Consider the following 12,111-nt stretch of genomic DNA (forward strand, 5'->3'; position numbering starts at 1 on the left):
CTAATTGTGGTAAAGAATTCTATTCATACAGGTGTATAACAACCTAGTACGAACCTGTATCATTTTGCACAAATCTTATCTTTTAATTTATGGCTTGATCTACAAATCTTATAGTCCAGATTATCATCTTTCACCTCGTTTTTGAATCATCATATTCCGAGTTCTAAAACTTGAGATACGTTGTTTCTTGAAATCAGCTCACAAACCACGTTTTCGTCTCAAGATCTTGATCCTGGTCGGTTGATTCTTTGTTAACCGGAAGAATCACATCACTCTACCCCTTTCCCCTATATGCTAATTAAAACATCAGTTTAGGAGGCATTTAAATGATCTCCCTTAATTTTTATTTTTTTTTGTTAGGTAACAAGGTACCTTTGTAATTTGGCACCAGCTATGTATCTTTAGTTGTTTGTTGGATCTTTATAGCCTGTTTGGCCAAGCTTTTCAAGACAAAAAAAAGTGTTTTTTTTCAAAAGCATTTTTTTTCTAATTTGAGGTGTTTGGCCAAGCTTATTTGAAAAAAAAAAGTGCTTTTGGGAAGAGCAGAAGCAGTTTCAGAGAAGCAGAAAAAAGTAGTTTCTTTCCAAAAGCAGAAGCAGAAACAGTTTTGGCTTTCCTTCTTATCTAAAATATCCTTAACAAAATATAGTATATACCAAAATAACCCTTAAACCTAATACTTAGGATATTAATTTATAAATATTTCTTCTTATATTTAGGAAACTTTCTAATATATAGTGACTTTAGGGGTGAATGTTTTGATATTTGTTGAAGGAATTTTAATATATTTAACTTATATTAAAAGAATTAAGTACTTTTTAATTTCATTTTCATATTTTACTTAAATAAAATGAATTTTTTTTAATTATTGCATGTAATGACAAAATTTTGATATTATTTATTTACTTATAATATTAATTATTAAGTAAATTTATTCATGTCCTTATTCGTAATTTGACACTTAAAAAGCACTTTCTAAAAGCTTGGCCAAACACAAACACTGATTCTCTCCAAAAGTACTTTTTTCAAAAGCACTTCTCAAAATAAGCTGATTTTTCCCGCTTGGCCAAACTGGCTATTAGTGATGTGATCAGATTCCCCACATTTATTTAAATATTTATACACAGGGAAAGAGTTGAATCCTGATAAGACTTTGGAAGAAACATGGCTTTACAGATTGAGGGAAAATATATATAACAAAAAAGAAAGAAAAAGATCGATACGTTACAGATTAGTATGGCTTGGAGTAAAACCTTAAGCTTGATGTTGGAAGCTGATCTGCTACCAAGATGACTATAAGTTCTATAGAAAATATTAAGCTAAATTAGGGGTCGCAATTTGAGCTCGAACTCATCCAATCCGTCCAGAGATTAATGGTTTAGGCTACAAATATTTTAGCTCATGGGTTAATTTGGGTCTAAGTTAACCCATTATTTTTGAGAAAACTACCGTGTATAGCCGTTGAAAAAAAGTATTAGCCCAAAGTTTTGCACGTAACTCGAAATGTCCAGATAAAACTAATATCAAATTGTAGCCCATCGGATAAAACCAACAGACAAAAGACAAAAGTAAATTTTGGTACTAACTTTTTTATCTTCCCTAATATTTTTCCTTCCCAGTACCAAATTGTTTTCTCTTTCTTACTTTTTTATCTTCCCAAGATATTTTTCCTTCCCAATACCAAATTGTTTTCTCTTTCTTAAGTATCACACTTGACTTTTTACTTTTTCTATATTTTTTTACTTCTTTTCTTCAATTCTGTTAACTCTTAACACCGTTTGCCCCACTTTATTTCTATTAACGGTACTACTAAAAATTTTTGATTGAACATAAAATGTTATTAAAAAAATTAAGATTTTTTCATGAGCTAACAATTATTTTACTATTTTCCCAACAGTAATACCTTATTACATTACAATTAAGTCTTTGATTCGATGGAAAACAATAAAAATCAAGACTTCTTATATCAGCTTTAAAAAGATATCAAGTGTTGCTCCATAACCAAACAAAGGAGTGAAGCTTCTTTTTACAATAAACCACACGCCAATCCTTTTTTCCCTTCCCTCCAAAATATTTTCTTTCTTAGAAGTTCTCACACATAATTGGTGATGATTTTCATCTCCTTTCTTTAGTTAATTCCCAAGTTCGACTTAGTCTTTTCAATCATATAAGTGGAAAAACAATAGTTGAGAACAGTTCAATCATAAATACATGTATAATGTGTGTGTGCGCATATATATGTATGTATAGAGTTGTATATACAGGATAATTTTAATGAATTATAGTTTTGTAGAAAAGTTATATATATTGCAAAGTATAAATATTGTATCCTAAGTTCGACAATGTATCCTTAGTGTATATTGAGTCTATCTCGAGTGTGCTTATGTATTTAAAGTGTATATATTTGTGTACCCCAAATGTATTTTGTATCGCGAATGTATAATTTGTCTGAACAATATATCAAAATTGTATATAATGTGTATTTTCTAATACGTAAACATAGTGTATATAAATTATATATAATTTGTATGTGTAATGTGTGCACACTGTGTATTTGGAGTGTATCATGTATTTTTATATAGTGACAGCCTTTTTTGTATATATTTTATATAGCTACATCTATTTTGTATAGTGACAGTCTATTTTTTATATTTTTTGTATGGTGACAGTCTATTTTGTATATTTTGTATAATGACAGTCTATTTTTGTATATATTTTGTATTTTGCATAGTGACAAATTTTGTATATATTTTGTATAATGACGGTCTAGTGTATATATATTGTATAGTGACAGTCTATTTTATATATATTTTGTATAGTGACGGTCTATTGTATATAAATTGTATAGTGACAGTCTATTTTAGTATATATTTTGTATAGTGACGGTATATTGTATAGTGACAGTCTATTTTAGTATATTTTTTGTATAGTGACAGTCTATTTAGTATATATATTGCATAAATTTTGTATATAGAGTGTATCGTGCAATGTATCCATAATATATCATAAATGTATCCCGAGCGCTTTTGTGTATCTTTTTTTACATAGTGCAATTTTACTAATATAATCTTAATCTCGAAAGGAGTATTGAGGGATGAAAAAGCAACAAAATCTGTGATACCATTAGCATATGAATAAGACACTCCTCTAACCCTATTACCCACGTCTTCTGGAATAAAAAAAAGGTCGGAGCGACAATAATGACGAAAAGGAAAGGAAAGGGAAGAAACAACCCAACTCTTGTAAATATTGAAACGTTGTGTTTGGCAAGAGCAAAACCAACTTCATCAAAGAAAAAGAAGATGGAAAAGGGAAGTTTTCATAGTATTCAAACATGGAAAAATCCCAGTTCTTTCCTAAGGTATTCACAAATCAATGGTTGGTTTTAAACCTTCTATGTTCTTTCCTACAATTAATTACTCAATAGACCAAGAATTAACACCAGAGCAAGGGGAAGCTAAAATCAGAGATTAAAAGAGATGAGAAGGTAAATTAGCCTAATTAACACCGGAACGTTTCTTTGCTTGTTGATGGGGAAGCTTCGGAATTGGAAACTATAATTGATGGGTTAAAACAGTCGATGATGGCGGCGATTGAAGCGGCGGAGCATCTACGAGGATCGGCAATGAGGTTTGTCTTTGCAGCCATGGCATAGTCGCCTCTCTTTCTGCGATCTGTCTTTGCAGATCTGAGCCTCTTAGTTAAGTACTTTTAGGCTAGCCACTAGAATTACTTTTGGGCTATAAAATGCATACTGCAATTTTTGGGCTACTGAATGATATATGTTTGGGCCGATGGGCTATAAATGAATTTTGCTCATTATTTTTCATAGCTCATTCTGACCCATTAAGCAGCCCAAATACAACCCATAAAACTCACCCAAAACAAAAGGTATTTCAACCCAACTTATATAGAAATTTACTTAGTTGCCCCAGTTTTACTTCTTTTTTTGTGAATTTTTTATTTTCTGTTCTTTTATTTTTTTGCGCCACCCACCTATCCACCCACTCTGCCCCCCTCCCCCTGCAAACCCCCTCAAAAGTTTTTTTTTACTTTTTTTTTTATTTTCAATTTTCTTATTTTTTTTTCGTTTTTCTACCCCCCCCCCCCCCCCCCCCCGCAAAAAAATGTCAACTTACAGATTTTTAGGTAAAAGGTTTTTTTATGCAAGATGAGCATGGTTCTAAAATATGGGTTAAGTTGGGCGGGTTGGGTTATGACCCATTGTTTAGCCCATCTTGACCCAGCTCATCTTAGCCCAAATACACTTTGGGTTGGGTTGGGTAATGACCCATTTATTGACCTAACCCATCTTGACCCACCCAAATTCAGTCCAACCCGCTCATTTGCCACCCCTAAGCTAAATATGGTTCTGGTGATTGGGTTCAGCTTGTCTTTTAACTGTTGATGTTGGTGATGACTGATCATCTGGTCAGCTGATAGCACCATTTTTCTGTTTGGTTAATTTGCGCGTGGGTCCAAGGGCGGAGGGAGAGTGTTAGATACGCGTCCGGAGGAATCCAGTAACTTTTGCTTAGATTATGTATTTGTATTAAAAGTTCATTAAAATATGTATAAATATTTAATTGCGAACCCAGTATCCAAGACGGCTTATGAGTTCGATTGCAAATTCAGAACCCATAAATTTTAAATCTTGGCTCCGTCTTTGTGTGGGTCTCTCAATAATACAATTGATATGGAGATATGGTATATAACCTCTCATTCGCCACATTTTTCTAGATAGTAAGAAAACAAAAAGAAGTTTTAAAGCCTTTCAATAATACTACAATTGATTGAATACTGCATGTGTTTTGAGTTAAAGTGGAAAGTACAAAACCCAAGTGTCTCTAATTATACATCCATTATCTTGTAGTAGAGTCTCTGGAGTTCTCTTTTGTAACAAACTGTTAATGAACTGAATCCACTATTTTAGGTTTTAGATATGATATAATTGTATAATTGTGATGATTTGAAAAGTTGCTGCACCAGTTACATGATAAATGTATAGCACAAAGTCACATTTATATTTCCACTGCACGTCTGGGCTTGGGATAAATTACCAGGCTACAGTTTTGACTGAAGCTTATACAATTTCAACTACGAGGAAGGGCGAATTCAAACCAGAAAATGAGAAACAATCCCCAAAATTTGGGACATTATAGTCCTGACAGTTTGACTATTAAGTAGAGGCCAAACAAAGACAAGAACCAACCGGCAGTGCTTATTCAAAATTCTCTATTATTAGGATCCGCTAGGAGCCAATTCCTCAGCCGCGAAATTCATTCATGAACTTCTCGTGGAATTCTGTAAGACGAGATACAATAGCTGGTATCTTCTCTTCTTGTGGTAAAATTGTGCATCTAAAATGCCAGGTTCCAGGAACCTACACAGAAGAAAAATCCAGTAGTGTAAGAGAGAGACCAACATGTACAAGATAATCAGAAATGCTTGCTTTTTCTCTGGCGACATTTTACCATTCAAGTGAAAAGTTCATACAAATTTGTTGAAAATGGTCGGAAACTATTACCAAAGGATGTCAATATTAATAATGGCATTGACAAGATGGCAAAGCTACAAATGTAACAATTACCTGACGAAATCCAGAGCCTGGAACAACAACGATTCCAGTGGCATTAAGGAGGCGTTTAGCATAAAAGGCGTCTGGTGCAGTTTTAGCTGCTTCTGCTGCTTTTATTGCTTTGTCGGGCAAGTTAATACGCGGAAAGAGATACATAGCCCCTTCTGCTCTATTGCATGTCACTCCTTCCAAACTATTTAATGCATCTTCTAGTGTCTGACGGTATTGTTAAAAGAGATGAGAGGGGAAAAAAAATATGAGAAATGGAATATTTAACAAGTTTACAGATATAAACCCAAAAAATGAAGCTAAAATGTGAACTCTACTGGAGTAAATTCTCAGAAATCATTTTCTGCTTGCTATATTAAGCAGTTCTTATCAGAAACAGCCTCTCTACTCCTCCGGTGAAGGGGTAAGGTCTGCGTACACACTAACCTCCCCAGACCTCACTTGTGGGATTTCACTGGATTGTTGTTGTTGTTGTTATATTAAGCAGTTCTTATGTTCAGGTTCAGTTTCTCCTACTTTAAATGAACAAACTAATTATAATAGCATCAACGGTCCTATATGCCAGTTTTCACTAACCTTTGCACGTCTTGCCAAGGACGACAGTATTCCTTCTTTCTCCGCAGAAAAAGACACGTATGATTCATCTCCCACCTGCATGTACCCATGCTCTCATTAGCCTTTTCCTCAGGGAATATGCAAGGCAAACACATTATTGGGAAATAGCATTACAAACCTTTGGGGGACTCATGATGAGACTTGCAAGTATCTGACCAGAGATATTGGAACACAGATTGACAGACGCCACTTTGTATATCTGTTCCCGCACTTCAGGGCTAAAACCAGTGACCTCCATGTAACCTCCTCGCTTTCCACACTCTCCATAGAATCCTAAAGCCGCCAAGGTAAACGAAAAATAAGAGCAAAATTTATTTGCATTTTGAAGAATAAGAAGCCCTATCCCCCTTCTTAAACCACCCGGACCCAGCACCCAAAGAAATGGCAAAGGAAAGGGAAATATGTACCTTTTGACACGGACTGAAAAGACACTAAAGATATATCCTTTTCACCATATCCCATTGAGCGGGAAACTTTCTTAAATGAGTGGAATTTCTTGTCAGGCACGTAAACATTTTCTTGATAGACCTGTATTAGTTCCATAAATTATGAAAGAGAATTACAACGTTGAAGTTCAATACAACCCCAGATTGCTCAGAAAGTCAAAATCTGACAGTGAAACATCAATAAACAAGTTCAGAGTCAACAAGCTGCCGAGGAAGCAAAAGACTTTGTCATATCAAGCATAGAAGAATTTTAGAGGATAATTAACTCACTTCATCAGCCAGAAGGACAAGGCCTTCCCTCTTGCAGAATTCTACAATTTCCCGTTGGTTGGCCTCACCAAGAACCTATAGTTACGCATAGGAAAATATTCACACCACATGAAAGGGTTAAATAGGGCTTATTTCTATTTTTTTCTTTTTTATCCTTTATCTTTCTTTTTTTATTTTGGGGAAGCGAGAGATATCATATTCTATTGCAACAGCATCTTGTCAGAGATGTTTATTATGTTCCTATTTCAGAAGAAAAATCATAAATGAGCCTTCCAAAATCTATTAAAAGACTACCTGCCCAGTAGGGTTGCCTGGATTGATGACAACCAAAGCCCTAACATCAATACCCTTGGATTTTGCGGTTTTCAGCTGTTGCTCAAGTTCTGAGATCTCAAGCCCCCATCCTGTTTGTTCATCAAGATAATAAGGAACCTACAAAACCAGATGATATGCAAATATTAAGAACTTCTCAAAGGATTACCTTTCAAGAATCAAATAAAGGGTCTTTAAAGAATAAGTTGATCAGATTAATGCATGCACTAGTGGTACTTTCAAGAAAAGCTCTCATAAGAGCAGTCAAACATGGCATTTAGTAACATTTGTACAGACATCAATCTTCAGTTTCATTTCAGCCAACAAAACAACTAGCATAAGTCAATTTTATTTTGAAGCAACAGTACGTACAAGAGTTCCACCATGGAGGGCAATTGAAGCAGAGTAAAGAGGATACTGGGGAATGGGACAGAGAATTCCATCATTCTCTGACCTGATGAGCAGCTGCATCATCATGTGAACCTGAATAAAAGAGAAGAACCGGCATTACCAACTACGTGATATTTGCTACAAACTACTTTCCTAAAAGCTATTAAAATAAAAAGGATATAAATAAAATTTACCGCTGGACTTGCACCATCAGTCAAGAAAAGATCATTTGGATCCACAGGATAGCCATCACGAGCTTCAATACCAGAAGCAATTGTATCGCGCAATCCTTTGATGCCCTGTATTTAGGGAACACAATAAAAAGTTATATATTTATTAAACCTACATAACCCTCTGCAAAACTAGAATAATCTCGAGAAGATAGTCACCTGACTGTGGCTGTATGCACCAGTTGCTCTCCCAGGAATTTGGTCAAGGATCTGGAAAGCTCGTTCTATGGCATCCGCACTACAAAAGCAAGAAGGAATGAAAATAAGCAGTTGCAATTTCTCAAAGTTTACAACTATTTTGAAATTTCAAATTGAAGAGAACTCCTCTTTCAAACAATGATTGCACTGCATAAACAAATATTCCCCAGACCAAAAAATTGTGTCAAGCTATTGCTGAACTGGAAGCAGAGTTAAAATTGATGAAGAATTCTTCTTCACACTCTTTCTCAAAAGAAACCAGGGTTTTAAAAAGTGAAGTCGTAAGACAAGAAATTTTGTTTCTCTTTGAGTCAGATATCTATGCTTGGGGCTTTGCAATTTTCTATATTTTATAAATACAATAATATATGGATTTCAAACAACGAATATCTTTACGACTTGCAAAAAAGTATAAAAAGCACATAGTGATGAACTCAAAAACTATGACCTTTTCCAACGAAAATTAAAACAAGACGGATCAAATAAGTTGTAGGTTTGAAGTTGAATCCTTAAACCAAAGGTGACTATGAAAAAGACGCAAACACGGAATTCCAATTTAGCTTGCATCTAAAGACGAAACACTTAGCTCAAATAGATCTTGGGAGCAACATAAGGAATTAGCACTGACAGCTCTCCAAGCCTTTCCTTTATCTACCTCAAGTAAATAGTTCTCAATAGTATTTCGCTGTATATTGGTAGCTCATATTCAATGACAGCTCATTTTTTTTCCTCACTTGAATAGACTTCAAAAACAAAAACTTTTTCTTATGAATTGGACATTTCAAATAAGAACTAAAAAGACAGTCATCTGAATGTTGAATTAACTCCTGCTTATTATTCACTGAACGACAATATAGAAGAACAGCTGTCGACTCATGTCAAATTGCCAATAGCAGGATATATAATCATATCATCTTCTAAGTGTACAGGGAATAGACTACTGACATGAAAATTTGCTGGTGACAGTCATGTTACAGAAGTGTGTTATATACGGATATCAGGTGCATATTGTATTCCATTCAACTAAAAGATGCAGAGGCCGAAAAATTTCATACCTGAACAGACCTTGTGTTTCACTTTTGTCCAAAATGGCTGGATGGTCGCACAATGCAAGGACCTAACATAAAAAGTTAACCTTAGAAATCGCCGGATGATTCTATAATTAATGAAACTATATGAATAATTTATGCCCACCTCTCTAAAGAAAGTGATAGGCTGCTGAGCCAGTGATTGAGGATTTCCAATATTGCAGTATAAGATCTGCACGTTATCAGAGGAACGATGACAGAATAAATTAGAAACTCAAAAAAGTTCTAGGTGGTGCCTACTTCAGGTCATCAACTTATAACCGATGTAGAGCTTTATAAGAATAGTTCTATTGAAGATCTATTCCCAAGACTGGCATCAATTACATAAATGGAAATGAAGTATTTATAAAGCATGGATTGTTAAAGCAAAAGGGGAAAGGAGAAAACCAAGTTTACAAGAGTGAATACCTCATCGAAGGGATGAGAACCTGGATTCTCCTTGATTTCTTCCTGCAATTTCTGCATCAAAAAGAAAAATTAAACAGGCCTCTCTGAACATATACAAGTTCTTCAAAATTATGAAATTCAGCAGATCCAATTAATAATAGCTGAATCAACAGAAGTCTCAACATAGATTACATATACAGTTTACAGGAATCAACAAACAAAAGCCATAGCCAGTAAACGAAGTAAAAAGACTACCTGAGCAAGTGTGACAATCTCTCCACGGACAGCATACTCACAGTTCAAAACCTGAACCCAACAAAATGGACCATAAAATTATTCAAGTAATGTAAATTCAAGACAAAAAATCGAAATATGGTCTTTAAGAAAACTGGCAAAAACCGCAGCATTTAAGTCGAGGTAGAAAGCGTCAAATCAGATGATGAATGCAACAATGTATCAATTAGCTCTCCAATAAAGACTCAGTACTCTCTATTGATTTTCGCATCAACACTTACCAATTCCAAAGAATGAAAACTCAAAAGATCCTTTTTTGGCAACATATTAAATTAGAATAGAACTAGTACAATTTCTTTTTGGAACAGTCAGACCTCTCTATAACAACATCCCTATATAACAACACTTCACTATAAAAGCCAAGCTTTTTCGGAACCAATTTTTATGTTATGTTATAATATATATTCTCTATAACCATATTTCGCTATAACATCCAAAAATATTCCGAACACACGAGTGTGTCATAGAGAGTAAATCCTCAATATCCATTTCTCCATTTAAACTCGTTCCGTTACAACACAAATAGCCACGAAAAACACTCAACAAATACTATATTAGGTCGGTAAAAACCCAGAATGAGATGCGGCAAACTCAATAACAGAAAATAATCAGCGAAACAGTAGAAAAGACTACATCTTTTATATGCAAGAAAGCAGAGAAAACAACAACAACAACAACAACAACAACAAAGTATAATCCCACTTAGTGGGGTCTGGGAGGATAGTGTGTACGCACACCTTACACCGACCACCCTGGGTATAAAGGCTGTTTTGCTCGAATTCACAACGTCTTGGTGACAGAGAAAAATAAAATTAAAATTAAGATTAAGATTACCTTGGGATTAAGGGTGTCTCGAGTGACAGGTGTGGACGAATAATCGGAACCCATTGAATCAGAAGATGAAGGCTGAAGAGTGGACAAGAAACGAAACGCAGCAAGTAATGAAGAAGTAGTTGTAGTGGAGATGAGATTTCTAGCTCTGTAGGATACGAATCTCCGCATAGTGAAATCTGGTAACGATTATAAAGAAGAATAGAGGAAAGAGGGCAAGGGTTAGAGTGGTCAAGATTCAAAAGGCAAGTGCGTTTGACTTGTTGCCCACGTCTCAAAGAAGACAATTCCAATTGGCGCTGTTTCTGTCAAGTTAGGCTTATGCCAATTTTTTTTACCAATTTATATATCCAAATCAAATCTTAAGATTTCTATTTCCTAAAATGTAGAGTAAAGCTGTTTTAGGTTTCGGCTGTTTCTAAAAATAAGGTAGAAAAATAATGGTATACACCATATCTATTATAACAACAATAACAACAGCGATCCAGTAAAATTCTATATACTGTGTACGCAGACCTTACACCGATCCTGAAAGGGTATAGAGACTGTTTCCGAAAGACTCTCGGCTCAAGAGGACAAAAAGACAAAAGGAGACAATATCAGTACCACAACAGAATTCATAGGAAAAATAGGAACAACATGAAATCCAGAAGAAAGATACAAAGCAAAAAAAAATAATAGCTAGTAAATAGGTGTGAGCACGTGATTTTTGTTTTACGCGACAATCGCTCCAAAAGAAATAAAAAAAATAACAAATGGTCCTACTGTACAATTTTTGGATTTTACGTGACACTTTGTTAATTATTTATGATCTTTGCCCATTTTTATTTTTATTAAAATAAAATACAAAAAATGTGTGTGTCATGCGTAATTTGAACCGTAATCCGGTTGTTAAATAGAAAATCATAAAATACGCATTTTTGTCCTGATTTGTTGCCTTGTTTAATTTTACCTACTTTTAACATTTTTTTATATATATGCGTGTAATAAATACATTAAGTGTTGATTAATGGTGTTTAGTTTTTAGTTTAATTAGGTTGTGTGTTTAAAAAATTAGAAATAAAAAAAAGGGTGAAACTTGTTTTAATTAAATTTGGGCCGATTCCCATTGCAAAATCTGAGGCCCAAACAAAACAACCCAACCCAAAACCTGTGCTTGCCCCGGTCCAGACCAGCCTACTTCAAGAACTTCCAAACGACACTGTTTTAATCTGGTCTGATCTGGGCCGTTGATCTCAGATTGATCAACGGCCAAGATCACTTCCCCATTAACCCATGAACAAACCCGATCCATTCCGCCCGGACCGACCCAACCCCCTTAGGTCTAAAACGACACTGTTTCCTGTTAGTTGAAGGATCCTAGCCCTTCATCGTACTTCATCCAAAGGCCGAGATCAGCCCACCCATTCCATATATAAACCTCCTACCATACCCTGCCCCCTATCCAAGACCCCAGCCTTCGT

General features: G+C 34.9%; 1 protein-coding gene across 1 annotated transcript; it reads right to left on the reverse strand.

Moving 5' to 3' along the window:
* Window positions 1-5,003: 5,003 nt before the first annotated feature.
* On the reverse strand, window positions 5,004-10,963 carry LOC104232014 (alanine aminotransferase 2, mitochondrial-like). The gene is made up of 15 exons (XM_009785108.2): window positions 10,652-10,963; window positions 9,779-9,829; window positions 9,545-9,595; window positions 9,243-9,308; window positions 9,104-9,165; window positions 8,010-8,088; window positions 7,815-7,919; window positions 7,603-7,713; window positions 7,213-7,350; window positions 6,919-6,993; window positions 6,610-6,730; window positions 6,321-6,475; window positions 6,164-6,238; window positions 5,591-5,794; window positions 5,004-5,383 (listed from the first exon to the last, which is right to left on the reverse strand). Exons 1-15 carry the CDS (start codon window positions 10,817-10,819, stop codon window positions 5,267-5,269), a joined length of 1,578 nt encoding a protein of 525 aa, XP_009783410.1. The 5' UTR covers window positions 10,820-10,963; the 3' UTR covers window positions 5,004-5,266.
* Window positions 10,964-12,111: the final 1,148 nt, after the last annotated feature.

The sequence above is a fragment of the Nicotiana sylvestris genome, chromosome 6 (genome assembly GCF_000393655.2).
Source record: "Nicotiana sylvestris chromosome 6, ASM39365v2, whole genome shotgun sequence".
NCBI lineage: Eukaryota > Viridiplantae > Streptophyta > Magnoliopsida > Solanales > Solanaceae > Nicotiana > Nicotiana sylvestris.

What these genes read in the sequence shown, in the direction of transcription:
- LOC104232014 (XM_009785108.2), bottom strand. Translation starts at nt 10,819, where the DNA reads ATGCGGAGATTCGTATCCTACAGAGCTAGAAATCTCATCTCCACTACA. An exon ending in AGATTGTCACACTTGCTCAG is followed by an intron (nt 9,596 to 9,778) that starts GTAGTCTTTTTA and finishes TTTTTGATGCAG; the next exon opens with AAATTGCAGGAAGAAATCAA. An exon ending in CCCTCCATGGTGGAACTCTT is followed by an intron (nt 7,351 to 7,602) that starts GTACGTACTGTT and finishes CTGGTTTTGTAG; the next exon opens with GTTCCTTATTATCTTGATGA.